The sequence below is a fragment of the Cricetulus griseus genome (assembly GCF_003668045.3).
Source record: "Cricetulus griseus strain 17A/GY chromosome 1 unlocalized genomic scaffold, alternate assembly CriGri-PICRH-1.0 chr1_0, whole genome shotgun sequence".
NCBI lineage: Eukaryota > Metazoa > Chordata > Mammalia > Rodentia > Cricetidae > Cricetulus > Cricetulus griseus.
Window position 1 is genome coordinate 120,343,561 of NW_023276806.1, and position 17,606 is coordinate 120,361,166.

The 17,606-nt window shown below is 40.3% G+C and overlaps 1 protein-coding gene across 3 annotated transcripts in view; it reads right to left on the reverse strand.

Moving 5' to 3' along the window:
• The window catches only part of Tnik (TRAF2 and NCK interacting kinase), a 399,852-nt gene that overhangs the window by 12,691 nt on the left and 369,555 nt on the right, over window positions 1–17,606 (reverse strand). For all 3 annotated transcript variants that reach the window (XM_035451031.1, XM_035451029.1, XM_027392076.2), the window contains exons 22-27: window positions 15,917–16,081; window positions 13,476–13,587; window positions 12,588–12,758; window positions 10,771–10,914; window positions 8,289–8,423; window positions 1,779–1,879 (exon numbers count right to left, since the gene is read on the reverse strand). In XM_035451031.1, the coding sequence (XP_035306922.1) occupies window positions 1,779–1,879; window positions 8,289–8,423; window positions 10,771–10,914; window positions 12,588–12,758; window positions 13,476–13,587; window positions 15,917–16,081 (828 nt within the window). The remainder of the gene's footprint in view (window positions 1–1,778; window positions 1,880–8,288; window positions 8,424–10,770; window positions 10,915–12,587; window positions 12,759–13,475; window positions 13,588–15,916; window positions 16,082–17,606) is intronic.

The window sequence follows — 17,606 nt, forward strand, 5'->3', positions numbered from 1 at the left end:
TTGTCTTCAAGGATTTTACTGGAAAGCAAAAGCTCTAGATAAGCTTATCAATGGATCCAGGCCCTAAGCTCCATAGCTGTGAAGAGTTCAAAGGGGCCCATATCAAGCTGGTGAAACCACAGAAACAGCTGACCTGAACAAGGGAGAGCTCTTGGTCTCCAGACTGATAGCTGGGAAACCAGCATGGGACTGATCCAGTCCCCATGAACATGGGTGTCAGCGAGGAGACCTCTGAAATCTATGGGGCCCCCTTGTAGTGGATCGGTACTTATCCCTAGCATAGGAATGGACTTTGGGAGCTCATCTCACATGGAGGGATAATCTCTGAGCCTAGACACATGGGGGTGGGCCTAGGCCCTATCCAAAAGGATATGACAGACTCTGAAGACCCTCTAAGGAAGGCTTCACCTCCCTGGGAAGCAGAAAGGGTATGTGATAGGTAGGGTGTTAGTTGGGGGGGGGGCAGGAGGGAAGAGGAGGAAGTGGGAACTGGGATTGACATGTAAAACAATCTTGTTTCTAATTAAAATCAAAAAATTAAAAAAGGAGAGTTCCAGTCTCTACCTTTGCCATGATTCTGTACTTTTCTCAGATACTGAGCTCTAGGGGGAAGACTGAAGAAATCACATCTGCTGTTAAATATTGTTCCCTCCACATCTATTATTGTCATTCTCACAGCACAGGGGGAAACTAACACCTTTTGTCCTTGTCCTAGGAGGAGGTTCTACCTCTGGTTTATGACAGTTTTTCCCATTCAAGGCTTTGCCTCTGTGCTTCCTCTTCTAGGTTGGGTTTGATCTGCTGAGGGGAGTGTTTTGTTCTGTCATGGGCTGTGACCAGGACCCTGAGGGCTGTGACTTGAGTAGGAAGGGGAAGGGGATCTTGAGTGAAAAGCTTTCCTGGAGAGATATTTTGGCAGCAAAGTAGCACCACATTAGCTTTGGGAGCCAGCCTTTCACTGCTATTATGAACAAAATGTAACCCCAAAATTTCTTGCAGCAAAGTGGGCCTATGGAGGAAAGTCCACTTCTGTTGATGAATCTGTCATCCACAGCACATCACAAAATGGCATTTTAACTAAAAGAACAAGATGGGAGTGGAGTGATTGTTCTCTGAGAAAAATCCCAGGGCATATTTGGTCTTTACTTACAAAAAGTGGCAAAAAAAGAATAAATACAAACCCAAAATCCAATTACAGTCACAAAGGTAGTTGAACCTTGGGGACCCAAACTATTTGTATACAGACCAAAACAAGTTAAACAAATGCAAGGACAATCAGCATGGAAATGTAGAAGAATGAGGTCTTCTCGGTGAGTGACTGCCTTCAGCAGCCACTCCAGAGACATCCTCATGAGATAGGAATAAACAAAGAATCATCAATCTTAGTTTATTCAGAAATGTCAGTGATGATTACCAGATCTAGAGACACAGTGCTGCCACAGATCTTTTTCAGGCAAAACACAAGACAGTTTTTGACTTTCAGTGGCTCTACAGCAGACATGGTTGTGTAATGCTGTGTTTGGTACTTTTCCTGGTAACTGTTCCAAACTAAATTCCTCTTGAAGTCAACAGTTCATAGACTTCCAATGAAGGAGGACAATCACAGGTTTTAATGCGATAAACTGTAGAGTATTTTTAATACTAAAGTATTTTGAAATAATAAATTCAAGGATTGTTTTTAAAACAAGTTTTTCTCTATATAATAAAACTGATATTGGCTTATGTGGAAAATAGAATTCTGGTGGAAACTGAAGTAAACAAGCAACATCTGGGCTTACCTTAAATGCCATGAACTTGTGGTAAGGTTTAGGGGCCCAAGCATATATCTCCACTGCATTCTTTAAGGCAATCACCAAGAACTTGATCCTCTCATATTTAACTGAAATGTAAAAGAAGAGAGTAAGAGTTTAGAAATGGCATCAATTTATCCAAGAATGTTTGTATTGATGAATGAAGACATTTGCCTGTCTACATGTCTTCACAGTGGAGGGTGCTATCCTTGGAATAGGCTGATTTTGATTTTTACACATAAATTTAACTTCCTTTAGTGTACCTGGTTGACCTATGCTAGAACTTTTTAGGTTTATATTAAAGGATTTTTCTTTATCTAAAGATGGGATAATTTCAGTTTAGACATGGATATTCACTTTCATAAGGACCTATGCCATTTTCTTATGTTAGTTTGCATGTCTTGTATGCTTACTTGAATGTAGTCATGGCAAGATGCTAGAACAATTAACAAATCTGCAGACACATAAGCTTATCATGTATTATTATTTGCTTGTTATTCATATTTGAATCCTAATGATTAAATGAAATAATTGCTTATATTACTATGAAAGATGAAATAATAGGAACTCTGGGTTCTGTCAGAAGCTCATTTTTAAGGGCTTCATGTACTTTGACAAATCCTTTTACTGTTTATGAAAATAAAATCTTATGGATCTTCACTTGGTGAAGTGACTGAATGTCTAATTCATTATTGCATCACATAAAATAGCACTCAACAAGTATGTACCAAGTGAATGAATGAATGACACAGTCTGCCATTTGAATTATTAGTTACTGTGGCCTACCAGTTTCTGATAACAAAATGACCAGTGTTTACCATGATGATCTTGAAGGAATATAGAATTCTTTAAAGCCTTTGACTTTTCACTGCTGAAGAGCAGTCTAACTCTTTAATCTACAAATGATACATATTCTAGCCAATTTTTATATAAAATATCTGTACAAAAACATCCTGTATCACAAGGAAGCTAGATAGGATAGATTTTTCATGTAGGTAGATGAAATGTTGAGTTTCTAGTTGGTTCCTTTATAATTTTCTATGATGTAGACTCCTTTTTTTTTTTTTTTTCAATGCTGGGGACTAACCCTAAGCCTTGTGTTAGGCAATTACTCTGCCACTGAGCTCCATTCACAGCCAACTTCTTACCTGAGACAAAGAAAAAGAGTCACAAAGACTGACACAGCTTCAAAAGAAAAATCATGTAAGTATATATAGGACAAAAGAAATGTTCTACAGGATACATATTGTTTTTCTGTGTTATTCCTATTTTATTGTTTATATAAAAGGTCACGTTTGTTAAGTGTATTATTCAAGTTATTAGCAGGTACTGTCATTCTTTCTGTTTTTGAGATTTCATAGGAATTTGAGTACACAGAACTAGTTACAATCATTACAAGATGCCATTGCTGTCTTGGCTGGAATCCCACAAGGAAAGCAAAGCAGAGAGAATCTGTGGTTCTTTGGATAAAAATATTCCTGATAATTAAGATGGTTATAGCGAGGTTCTTTGCATAACAAGGTTAAAAATATTCCTGATAATTAAGATGGTCTCAAATTTCTGATAAATATGGAGCAATTATTGCTCTCTAGTTACACCTTATTTTGTAGTTTTTAGTTGTAGGTCAGCACATGCAGGTCAGGGCAATAAAATGAGATAGCCTTGACTAGCAGGACCAAACTAGAAATGTTAGGAGATGTGCAGGTTAAACAGGACTCAGACAGCCTTGCATTTTGGAACACATTTTCCAGGTATAGCAAGACACAACATTCAGAAATGTTACTATCTTCTGCGATTAGTTTTATGGTTTTATAATTACACAGTCTTAGTTTGTGTAATGAAATCTGATCATTAAAATATTTGGGCTAGTAAAAGTCAAATAATAATAGCAAAATACTTCTATTTGAAGCAAATTCTACAGCTTTTTCAGAGCCATGTTTAGAAGCAATTCTAAATTTTTCCCACCATTGCACTTGAATTGACCTGCTTTTTTCTGCAAACAATCATGGATTTGCAATAAAGAAACACAGTCTTCAAGAGAGAAACACTTGCAGACAGGAAGCTGCCTGGTGGGAATGATGTGGGCTGCACGTCTGATTCTTTGCCACATAATAGGATTAAAGTAAGAGAAAATTGCAGTTTCAGAATATGACAAGAAAGGTCCAAGTCTGGTTTCCCAAACAAAAGCACCAGTGGAGCCTGAATGTCACCAGATTGCTATGGAAAAAATACTCCCTAAGGTGGTCTGGTTTGTGAATAGTACTGTGTCCATTCATCATCCCTTCCTTTGACAAAAACTGCTTAGCAGGTTTCCATGTGCCTGGCCTGTACTAGCTGCTGGGAATCAATACTGACAGGATGAGGCTGTGGGATGTATTTTACAGGTACCGAGTGTTTATGAACCTCATCTATAGCTCACTTCCTCATACCTTTATTTTTTTAAATAATTGCATATAAATAAGCCCACTGTATTATAAAGATTTCAAAGACTTCTACAGGGTAGAAAACACAAAGGGATGTTCCCTCACTTGGATCTTCTAGTCACTAGTCACTGTTCCCTAGTGTATAAGTTGGTCACTTAGAATGAACATGGTGGAAAGGGACATGGAGACTGTCCTAGAACAGGGCCCTCTCTAGCTGTCAAAAGATAATATACCAAGGTTCCAGGACAGGATAATATGAATAATTTGATTCTTGCTTTCTGAGTTCCTGTTTCCACTTTCAGTCATCAGTAATGTAACACATGTGGCTGGACCAACTCTAGAGGTTACCGTTTCAAACCTACATGGTGCTTTCCTGAGGACACTTTTGGAGCAATGTCTAAAGCCCCACTATCACACTTTTATTGTAATTTCTCAGGTTAAAAACAAAGCTAACATACCGTATGTATTTTACAAACCTGTAGAATTTCCTTATTCATTTCTGTTCTGAATTGACAAGTTTTATAGGTAAATAGTCTCAAAGCCACGTAGTCAGTCTCAGTGTCAAATATGGACAGTATCTACTGATTTCACAGCATGAAAAGAATCAGTTTCACAAATCTGTTTCCTTTTCCCTACAGCCCCCACTCATAGCTCTTACCCATATACCACTTCCTACCTCACACTCAGAATGTAAAATTTTCAAGTTTTGATTAAAGCCATCTGAAGAGTTCAAACTATTTATCTCCTCAGCTAAGGCATGTAGTACATTATGATGACTTATTTCTTTCTGGTCCTTTAGTTTTCTCACAGCCTTGCTTTCTGTCTTTCTAAGTAGATGTGAACTTTCTGCTAAGAAGTATCTTTCAGCACGATCAATCATGAGCTACTCATGTGTTTCAGTTTTTTCTTGGTGCCACGCCTCTGGAACTGGTCACTATCTTGCTCTACAGGCCTGTGGCAAAGTGATCCTGGGTTCCTTTGGCCATCATTCTGGGTACCTCATTTACCTTCTTCCTCAATTACCAAATTTTAAGTTTTTATTTTAGTGAGATGTATCTTCCAGTAGCTTTCTCAGAGACTCTGCATGACATGGAATGTTCTGGAGATATGGTATACATACAAAAATGTCTTCCTTCAGCTCTTAAAATGGATGCAGTTTGATTGTATGATCATGTTCATATCATGTTCAAACATTTGGTCTGGTATTATTCTAGGTGTTTCTATAAGACTTTTTCTGATGAGAGTAATATTTGAATTAGTAGCCTGGGTAAAGCAGAGTGCATTGGACATCAGCTAATAACTTGACGATCTGAATAGAACAAATAGGCGGAGGCCTCCTGGTCCTCAGTCGAGACAGGAGTCTTTCTGCCTCCAAATCCAGATTGAACTGTTACTTCTTCTATGCTCCTGAGCCTGCTGGGCTTCTGCTTGGAACCCCACCCTCAATTCTTTGGGTCCCCAGGCTTTTGAACTTGGCTCTCCTGGGTCTCCAGGTTCCCAACTGAAACATTTTTGGAACTGACTTCTTAGTTCCTAAAGTTCTGAGAGTTAATTCCTGATAATGAGCCTCCACAGAGCTCTGTCTGCATTTCCATCTGTTTCTACACATGGGGGAGGGGTGTCAACTCTAACATCACCCATTTTATGTGTTACAATGTGAGTTGAAACAATTTTTTTTTTTGAGATTGTTTCATGTATGGTAAGGACAAGGATGACTTTGAACTTCTGATCTTCCTGCTTCCACCTCTGAAGTGCTGGGGTTATACTACCACACCTGGTTTATCCATTACTAGGATAGGTTTGTGCATAGAAGAGACTGCGCTAAGTGAGCTGCACCCTAGCCCTCTAGGTAAAGATAACTTTGCCTTTGGATTTCTGAAGTCTTGTTGGCTCTGTTTTCTAAGGTTCTGGTATTCTAAGGTTCTGAACCCAGGACACTCTTAATTCTGAGCCTATTTTACACAAGCTGTTTATTAATTTTCTTATAACCTGGGAATTTCAAGGACTTTCTCATTTCTTGTACACTTAAATACCATATTGGGGCAGCATATTTTGGAGCTTTGTTTTTGAGTAATTATATTGGGTTCTCAGAATCACTTTAATTTGGATGCCAAGGCCTGCCTCCTAGCAGTCATTCTCTACTATTTCTCTCCTATGTTTCTCCATCTCTTCTTACTATTTTCTCCCTATTTTCTTACTATTTTACTGAGTCATATTTTGAACCTCTTGGGTTGATCTTTTCTTTTCTTATATTTTCTCTTCTTTTTAAAATGATTAATTTTAATTCTATTGTTGTCATCTTTCTCTCTCTCTCTGCATGTGTGTGTGTGTGTGTGGGGGGGCTCATGTGCACTCACATAAGTGTGAACCAATGCCTGTGGAGGCCAGGGTGGTGTCAGATCCCTAGGATCTGGAATCACAGGTGGTTGTGATCTTCCTAATGTAGGTGCTAGGAACCAAACTCCATCCTCTTGAAGAGGAGTAAGTGCTCTTAACCCCTGAATCTTCTCTCCAGCACCCCCCCCCCATAGGGAGAGGGTGAAGTCCTTAGGGAATATGCACTATTCACATGGGAATGGCCATGTTCAAGACCCAAATGCTTCAGACTCATGGGAATAGCAACGCCTTCCTCAGGTCAGGCTCAGGGAAATTGCAAAACCTTCCCTGGTCCATTTGTGGATGTTGATAGTGTGTGCAGCATATGTAGACTGCTTCCTCTTTTGGGATGTTCATAGCCAAAGGCTGCTCCCCTACGGAGACTACAGAGAAACCTGACTCCTTGTTCGTCTGCACACATTAGCTCTGACTCTCCCTTTAGCTCTATACAATAAACTTGCTCCCTAGATTGAGATTATAGGAGATATATAAAGTGAACATGCTCAGTTTCCTGGATGTTAGTGATTCTCCATCACTAACGCACCAGATCAGCACCTTGTGTGTCTGTTGTTTCTGCATCCCCGTCGCCCCAGTCAGGTCACCCCTAAAGCTGTGCAGGTCGAGGCAGATACTCTGCTTGTCTTAGTTCTACTTCACAGGCAGGTTCTTCATTCTCAACTTCAAACACTTATGTTATTTTTATTCTTGCTAAGATTTTTGTCTTTCATTGACCTCCCCAATTCTACCTCATCTTTAAAAACACTCCTGTTCTTTATATAGAAACACCCCCCTCAAATCTCTAGACATTTTCCTCTTTCCTGAATTTTCTCCCATGCCTCATCCTCCAATGTTCTTGTTCCTGTTTGTTCCTGCTTCTGCACATGAGATCTGTCTATTCTCTGGTTGAGGTAGGCCAATCAACTGCCAGCAGTAACTTTAGAGAAGGAAGGTAATCTAGTATCTGTACATTTAATTTTTACAAAGACAAAGTTTTCAAACTCCTTCTTGGGAGTATAACCACACTGCCAACATTTTGGTAACTATATGAGGAAGGCTTGTTTTTATGTGTGTGTGTAGGTGTACGTGTGTGCCCTCACAATTATTTTTACCATCACACTGGCTGTGCAAACTTCCCCCTTTGTTGTAGTGTTGGGGACAGTGACCTGCCTGTGGGGGAGGTACTGGGCTCTTAAGACGCTCAACTTCTCTGCTTTTCAGCAATCCTATTTTCAGCTCTGCTGTGTACCTCTATCCTGGGGTCTTCCCTGGGGTGTGGGTGTGTGGATAAGTTTGATAATGGTCTTCACTGTAGACTGAGAATACAGAATCCTCAATCTACTCTGCCTGACCTGTGGTCACACAGCTACTCTTATCCAGTTTTATGGCCATTTCTTATTTGCTAGCATCTCTTTCTTTGATCCAATCAGTCTTGAGGGCTTATTGCATTTTAATTTTTTTATTGTCATCTTAGGGAACTTTGGGAGAAGCACATATAAATATTCAAACTGAAGCCTAGCATTTTATTCTAAATGCATTTTTGAGTTTCATTATTCTGACTTTTGGGAGAATAATTCAAGTACACTTTAGGGTTCAGCTACATTTTAACCTGGTGACACATACACCATCAACAGCAGAAAGAGAGCATTGAATACATTTAATCAAGCAATTGGGACTCTCATTTTCCCAAATTGACACTTACCAACTTTGTAATGTATACAGCCTTCCAAGTCCCCAACTGTGATCCAGCCCTGCTTCTTTTCCACTTCTGGGTCATTGTGCAGTATTCTGTTTCTTAGCCATGAAAGATAGTAAACACGGAGCTTATTCTTCTTTCCTGTTGAAATACAGAGTTTTAAATTCAAGCTCTGTGATGGCCTTCTCTCACCTTGTCTAGATTGCTCCTGGCATTTGTGTGTCTGTGAGGGCAGAATAACCAGTATGCCTGCTCTTCCTCACTGTTACTTCTGTCAGGACTTTTAACAACAGACCCTAGTGTTTTGGTCAAAATGCACTAACTGGGTTTTTACCTTTAAGCAATTTCTTATTTGAGGAAGCTGCTCTTATTCTTTCTTTCCTGGTCAAAATGCACTAACTGGGTTTTTACCTTTAAGCAATTTCTTATTTGAGGAAGCTGCTCTTATTCTTTCTTTCCAGGTCTGCTGAATTTGATAAGTTCCAGCTCTATAACAGAGTTCCAGAACATTCTAGAACTAATCTCATAAAGGAATGTTGACAAATGGGTATTTTAGTCTACCTATGTGGGTGTCTCTTTGAGTTTTCTCTTCCCTTTCTTTACCTACGCAGTCACATCAAAGACAATTGTTAAAAGTTTTTATTTAACTGATGAGACAAAGGAATTTAACAGAAGAAAGAGAAACAAATCCAGTAAAGCAATTTGAGTTTAGAGGATGATAGTGGACAAAGTTATGGTGTTGAGGTTACCAAAAAGAATATTAAATAAAAACATCAAAGAAGAAAAAAATGATATGGACTTGAAATTCAGAACACGGTTAAAAGTTCCCTCTCTCAGGATGATCAAACAAGAGCTAGATGGCCTGGAAGATTTATGGAGAGCAAAATGAATCCACCCAACTGGCTTATTTGAGTACTAGAGAGAAAAATGCACATTTCTATGACTTTTTCTTAATGAGAAATTTAGACTTGTGCTTTTTATTTCTCAGATATTTTCCATTGCCTTTAGAGAGGTTTTTATGGTGTACAGATGGGATATGCACCAAGAAGAGCATTCATGAGAGCATCCCTCACTGATTTGACAGAGGACTGCAATAAGGCTTAAGCTGTGGGAAACACTGCACAGCTGTTATTTGTTTGTGTAAGCAGAAGCCCAGAGCCCAGGTGATCAGGATAGCTATAGTGAGCAGAACCAGTGCTCCATCTTCCGGTGCCATGAGGACCTGAGCAGTTCAAGAATCTCCCTTCTTGTTTTCATTGTCTCTTTTTTTCCCCCTTTGTGCTCCATGATGAGAAGAAATAGTTATACACAAAGGATGAAGACTTGTCACTAACAGCAAAATAGAGCCTGGCCTTGAATTTTCTGGTAGCTTTTCCACTTCGCATAGATGACAGATAGATGCATGATTTCAGTTTTGATTTGGGAGTGCAATAATCAAGAAAGCGATTAGCCAGAAACAACGACCACATAGAACTCAATTCAAATCACAGTATAGGAACAATTTACTTGGTTAGCCTTTATTTTCAACAGCAAAATTCTAAACACTCAGAGAAGTAGAGCAAAGAGGAAATGTGCCAAGAGACCACATTTTTCTCAAACCACAAGCACATCTAGAGTTAAACTTTCATCTTCAAGGTTCAACCCAGAAGCCCTATGTGGTCCTTGTTGCATAACAAAGACAAAGAATAGAGCTCATAAACTATGCTACATGATAAGTGTCAGAGCCATCAATACTGAATGCCTGCACCTTATCCCAGAGATTCTGACCCTGGTCTATGAGGAAGCTTGGCTTTTCATAGTTTCTAGGTGGTTCTAACTCATAAGTAATACTGTTGAGTCCATAGCTGATGAAATAAAAAGGGAGGAGGGTAATTCGTTCAACTCTTTCAAACACCACCAGGAAGAAATGAAGAACTTCTTATCAATAAATATAGACTCCAGTTATATTTTTCACTTGTTAGTAATGAGGCTTACTTCTCTAACAAGGTCTTTCCCCCATTTAAAAAACTATTGATGTGATTAAAATGTGCCTTTGAGGATGTCCCCACTCTATCCTCTTTCTAGAATTGGTTTCTCAGTAGTACAACTGTTCTTAAAACATCAGTGAATTACAAGCAGACATCTTGAGATAAAAGAGACTTTGCTTGCTGATCTCCACCCAGAAGCCTTCATTTTGATATTCTTCGTCTCAGAGTATGATGGTAACTGCAGTGCAAACAGCTTTATAAGATTCTTGCTGAGTTTTAAGGGAGGCAAAAGCCCAAATGCACAGCTTTTGTGATCAGATCTGCCTCAATCACGGTTAGAGACCAGGCAAGTCTTCCTGTGGAGGTCAGACCCTCCAGTGTTACAATACACATACTTTATCTCCTTCAGCTACAGCATTGTACATCTCTTGTGGTTTGCTGGGCAGGGCTTCTTCAGAGATCAGGATGTCACACTTTCCTACCGGGGCACATCTGGGGGTCAGGTCAGCCGAGTAACATACCTGATATCGTCACAAGGACATTTAGTCCTTCTAGCACATCCATCTGCTGGAACCGCCTCCGGTTGATCAGGTTGTAGACTTTGCCTTGGCCACTTCTGTCCAAAAGCATCAGGCCGTTTTCAGTTCCCACGAGAAGGTTTACACCTGGGAATTTAGGATGCACACAAGGACTGAGTCTTTGTGGGCCCTAACCAGTTTTACCTGGATCTCTATGAAGCCCAGAAAACTGTTTCATGCCAATGTAAACAAATGGGCAAGTAGGAGATATGGTAGACAGTGTAGAGGTAGAAGGTCCAGCTCACTAATTCTGTCACTGTTCCTCTAGTAACAGAACTACAATTTTATTTTTTAAAGTGGAAACAGTAGTACACCACCACAGCTATCTATTTACGGAGAGCACTTGCCAAGGGAGCCTTAGGGAGAGCTGTGTGAGTAAGCAAAATTGCTCATCTTGCCCCTTTATGGGGGGTCTCCTCTTCCTTGGTGCTCCCTGTAGGTGCAACTTCTTTCTTCCTAGGACCCCCACCCCCACCCCACCCTGCCATCACACACCTACTCATCCAGTGATTTCTGAGGCAGCTAACCTAGTCAGCTTCAAAATACAAGTTTCCAGTTCTGTACTGTCAGCATGGAAGCTTTTCCTCCTCCTCACACATACACTGGAGGTTCTGCTCGCAGTCAGGGAAACAATAAGCCAGGTAAGGAGAAGCTGAGTCATAGAAACCCTGTTTTAAAGACTTCTGTTACCTAATTCTACCCTAGGACCCTGTAAGCAGTTATCCTTATCTGGAAGCTGGCAGTTAAGTCATTTCATCTGGATGATTATAATCCTAAAATTTCATACCTAAAGAAATTAGTTATCTACTTACTAAGTTGTCCCTACATGGAGAGATTTCCTGTGCAGTAGATCCTGAACATCTCTTGGTGTATACATCTATCTTCTAAAAACATGAATATCACTTGTCAAGTCCTACCATGTTAAAAGTGGTTATTTTGTTGTCCAAATCTCATCTTCCTACTGCAGAGCCATTGTGCCTCACATGGAACAATTAATTCCTAGATTTCCATACTTGTCTCTGCTCACATGGCAAATGCCTTTAGCCTTATAAAATTATGATGTCCCAATCCAAGCCTAGCAACGGAGATGGGGTCAGTTGGACCACATCCTGATTTTCCTATGATGCCATGAGTAGTATAGGCCAAGACTTTGATAAAACATCCCCACACCTGTACTGAGTTTGAACCCAGCTAATAATATCTTCAGATCTACCAGATGAGAACTTCACACTGATGTTTTCAACTGAAAAGGGAAGGCTCATCATTTGCTGCTCTTTTCAAGTTTTCTCCAATTACTGTTGATTCTGAGGCTTTGGTAAGTCACTAAAATATGCTGGGCTTGTTTTTCAGCTGTGAAAAGAAGGTGGTGCCATTACAGTGCCTTGCAGGATACTACATGGATCATAGAGATAGGATGTCGGGTGCCACATATAGTGCTAGACACATAGTGGCTGAGTATTATTAAGTGGTGGCTGGTCCTGTGCTTGATATTTGCTCATCACTCCAAAGGCCATCTTGAGTAATTAATATATATATATATATGTGTGTGTGTGTGTGTGTGTGTGTGTGTGTGTGTGTGAAACCTACTTTTGGTCACTCCCAAGGCAGTGCCATGTCAGTTCCCTCATACCTGAGACTGACTCTCCTAGTGCTTTCTGATGATAAAAGCCATAGACATTTTTTTAAAAATACTTTTAGGTAAATTGAATAATGAGTGGAGAAAACAAACAAACAAACAAACAAACAAACCGCCAACATACCCCACAGAGCTGCACAAAGTATTTCGGAATTGAAGCGTTTCTTGTATTTTCTGATTTCCGGCGTGTCACTATGAGGGCGGATGTTTGTTGGGTTCACATTCACCACGGAAATCTTTCTGGCTTCATTGAGTTTAGCTTGTTCTTGCCTAAGAAGTTCGCTAGTAAACAGGGCTTTGAGAGAAAGAATTAGAGAAGTCAATAGCATCCTAACAGCCAGCCAGTGGAAATATGAAAGGAGGGCTTGGCTTAGGGTGTGGCATAGTAAAGGCACAAGAACCATGGAACTATTTTATAATTGTTTTAGTAGGCTAAAGCATGGTTTTCACAGAGCAGTATTTTACTCATTAGCAAAACAGGCTTATAAACACGCCTTTGGGTGATGTAGAAAATTAATATTAATCTCACAGAGTCAAATTTGCCATTCCTGTAATTACAAACAAGAAACAGTGCCTTTTTAAGACTCCACATAAGCTGACTTCAATGATTAGTGAGTTGAAGAAGGCAAAGAAGCAAAGTCATCCACTTAGTTAGCCAGACCTGCAACCAAAGTGCACACCTGAAACTCAACACAGCTCAACATACATTTCTGGAGTGTTAAACACCACACTACTTCGAGCATAGCATTGTACCCAGAAACTGTTTTTGAGAAATATGTGGTAAGTTTGGAGATCGCTGTGGAGTGGCTTTTCCTAGTATCCTGGGATACCTCTGGGTTTCTTCCAGAAACATAATAGAAAAAAAGAATCAGGGTAGAGGGAGAAAGTGATTTGCTTCAGGAGTTCCACAAAGATATAGCGATAAATGGTGTAAATTGAGTTGGTGAGTCTTGTCACTGGGATGTACAGGATAGGAAACCTGTTTCTAAAACTACAGGGCCAGCTCACTTACCAGCCGCTGATGACTCGTCATCTTCTTCATCTTCATCAGTGGGCGATGTCTGGTACACTCTGGGATCCACAAAGGGTGTGAAGGAGGCTTTGGTGCTGCTTCCCATACCATACTGATCAAAAAGCAAGAAGGAGAACTCAGTGCTGCAGAACAGGTGGTGCTAGCTTTTCTTTGCTCAGACTCGACCCTGCCTACAGATTCCTCCACTGTTACCACTCTCTAGACAAAGCGTGGCCTCTGTGCAGTCTACTGTGTCCAGACACTGTGTGTGTGCAAAGCTTCATTAGTGATCAGACTATAAGTGTTTCAGAAAGAAAATTACATTTGGATGACAGTTGGCCCCTTAATATCTGTACTTCTGTTATTGGCCATTACACTGACAATTTATCTCTACTTTTTAGTCAAATCATCATGCATTGACTAAATTATCTTAAGAAAAGCAAAATTTAAGACACATTGCTGCAGCAACACTCCATCCTGGAATAGTCACCTCAAGAGATGCCTCCTTGCAAGCCTTTGGGCCTTTCCATTCAGGCCTGATGATTCGTGTGGACTTGAATCAGCTCTAACAGTTTTAAATTCTTTAATCAGAGATAATTAATCAGGAATTGGTGTTTCCTTCCTTTTGTAGCTTAAGAGGATGCTTAGGTCACATGATTTATGTAGGGACTTCATGCAGCCACTGGGGTTTATATGCAATATACCTTGAGGGCTTACTTTAAATAAGTCTTAAGGGCTTAGATTGTACTATAAAGGCATGGAATCAGAACTAGATTAGGGAACAATATATTCAATATTAACATGTGGTGTCATAATGTAATTGAATTTGTCAAAAGAGGTGTTGTAACTATTTGCCCATTTTGTCTGTTGTCATCATCTTCTACAGCACCTGTTTTGTGTGTGTGTGTGTGTGTGTGTGTGTGTGTGTGTGTGAGAGAGAGAGAGAGAGAGAGAGAGAGAGAGAGAGGGGGGGAGACACAGAGGAAGAGGGTGGGAGGAGAGAGACATTTTTTGAGACAGTCTTTGACTGAGTTCAGAACTCTATTTGGCTTGGTTAGCTGGTCAATTGAGCATGTTTCTGCCTTTCCCCCCATCACTGGCACTGGGGCCCAGCCATACACCGGACACATTTACATGCATTCTGGGGATCAGAACTCAGATCTTTCTGCTTGTGAGGCAGGCACTTTACCAACAGAGCCCATCTCCCAAGTTCCCTACTCATCTTTTTAGTATCACAAACACACCAGTATTCAACATCCTACGAACCCTTTGTGGGTTTAGGCATAGATCGTTAGTTTTGTTATTAGATTTTTATTTAAAAATAAATCGACATTCCTAAGCCCTAATCATATAAGGACAAACTTACAAATATCCAATTTGATTTCCTAACTCCCAAAGATCCAATTTAATTCCCTTCAAGATTTTCTCTCTACCCCTTGGAATCAAATTCCTTTTATTCTCTTCACATAGCAGCCCCCAGTAGTACTTTTTCATATGTTTTCTATTTCATCTTCAGAAGTCAAGAAAGGAGATGTTAAAACAGGTAAAACATTTCCTCTAGGAGGTGCGATAGCAGCAGCATTTGAACCAAAGTCATGTTCTGCAGGGGCCTGTTCTATGGAGCCCTCCTTGGTACTGATGGAGGACTTTAGGTGAAAATGGCTGTCCCACACTGCAGGAAGCTGCAATGAGATGTTGTGCTTTCCAAGATGCTCATGAGTTCTTGCCCTTGGGGCATGTTAAGAACATGCATACCATAGAAATGTCAAAACCAAGAGTGCATATGGTCTATAGAAACATTGAGGACCTTATGTGTGAGTCACAGGACTATCATGAAACCTGACATAGCCATGAATTTATCCAGTGATGTCTAAGAACTGCCTGTACTCACTTAGGCTCTCCTAGCATGGCTTACACATAGGAAAAACCTTTTATTTCATCTTCCTGCTGCAACGTGGAAAAAGAACCAATCTCTTGTTCATTTATTAAAATGTAGGGCCTTATCTTTCATAAACAAACCATTTCAACTTCACTTTATTCAAGTCAAGCTGAGGTTGACTAAGTCAATGGAAATATGAGTCACAATTGTTGGCTTTGAAATCTCTACTCATCTATAGTTTCTCCTGCTGGCTGGTGACACGGGAGGTTCAAGTTCTGATTGAAGCACTGGTATAGCTAGCCCTGTGTCCTGGACAAGTCATTTAACCACTGTATGCTTCAACTCTCTCAAGTCCCATCCATAACACAAAGGCCAGATGATAAGTGAGAACTTTTTGTTCTTGTATCTATGTGGCTTCTCTGAGTATTAGCATAAGCAGCTATATAGCAAAAACCAACTGAACACATTTCAGAGAGTCTGGGAAAGCTTGGTTCTTGACTACATTAAGGTGTAGAACCCCATGGAAAAGAACAGAACTTTCATGGCTATGCCTGGCACCTACTTCAGTTCCAGAGTCCATCTCCTGGGAATGGGTGGAGACACGACCCAGTCCCTCGGTGGGAGTTCCAGCTGGGGAATGGCTCTGCTGCACAAGGTCTGGGAGGTTGATGTGACCTGCAAAGCCATTACTGTCACTGTGTCCAGATCGCTTCTTCTCTTCAGCCGTCTGAGGGGTATAACACAGAGAGCCCATTAGAGAGAGGGAACAAACTGAAGAATGATGTCACTCCACAAATTCTAGATGTAACGGGCTCCAAATTGATCTCCTGGGGAATATAGGATGGTATACAGATAAACACCTCTCCATAGACGCAATGGACTCCAAACTGACTTACTGGGGAGTATAGGATGGTAACACTGAAATTTGTACTTTGTCTAAGAAAACAAGACACTAAGAACTGTTAATATTTAGTAAGTGGATGTACTTTCAGGACTTATTCTACTGTATGAGGGATGCCACATGATGGAGGGCAGGGTCAGGAACCAGCTCTTCCAAATTTCTCTTCTGTGTCACGTGTGCATTATGTGTGAGTATCATTAGATAACTGGACTTACAGACCATATTGTCAGATTACATAGACACAATTGCTCAAATCCAGCTTAAAAGAAGCTGAAGAGAAATGATACCAATAACCCCCACCCCCGAAAAGCCTGTATTTCAAGAAAACTCACAGGGTTCTTTGGCATTCATAAAGTCAAAACAATGATTAATCAGATCTGATGGGAGTCCCAAATCACCGAAATGATCTAACGGATCATTTGAAAATAGGGACTTCCATCTTCCTCTTTGCTAGTGTTCACCCTTTCAGCAAATGACTGCTGCACCTTGTGATGTGGGCAAGAAAGAGATAGTCGTCATGACCGGAAAGGGACTTAAGCACTGTTTATGGCAATCCTTTTAAGCATCCTTTCAAGATAATTTATAATGTGGGGCTGGAAAGATGGCTCAGGGATTCAGAGTGCAAACTGCTCTTGCAAATGAACCATGCTCAGTTCCCAGCACCCACACAGGGTGGCTAACAATTGTCCGTAACTCAGCTCCAGGGGATCAAATGTCATCTGGACTCTAGGCACCTGCACTTAAGTGCACATACCCACGAGATTAAAAACAAAAATAATCTTTAAGAGGGTACTTTATAATGCATATGCTGATGCAGTGGGATAGAACTATGTTCAATGAATATGCTCTAAAATTATTATTGACAGGAGTGCATGAGTTAAATGTTTTTACTCTTCCAGAGATCAGCTTCCTCCCTAAATACAGGGGAAAAAAAGGATTAAAAAGAAACCCTTTATTGCCTAGCTTTGTAATCCCCCTTGCTCCTATCTAAGTGTAATTTAGCACTCACAGATCTACCATTTTCTATGTCTCTAACTCTCTGCCCCACCCAGTCTCTGGTGGACCTTTCTACTCTCAGCTTGTATGAGATCACTGCTGTAGTTTCCTGATATGAAAAGTCATGTGACACTATTTCACTAGATATAATGATCCCCAATACCATCATCTACCATGTCATAAATGACAGGATTTCACTATTCCTTATGGATAGCCAGCTTTGCATTTTGTGTGCAGACCACAGCTTCTTTATCATTTCTAAGGGGATGGATGCTTAGGTGGGGACCACAGATTCTTTATGATTTCAAGGTGATGGACACTTAGGTGGGGACCACAGATTCTTTATCCATTTCAA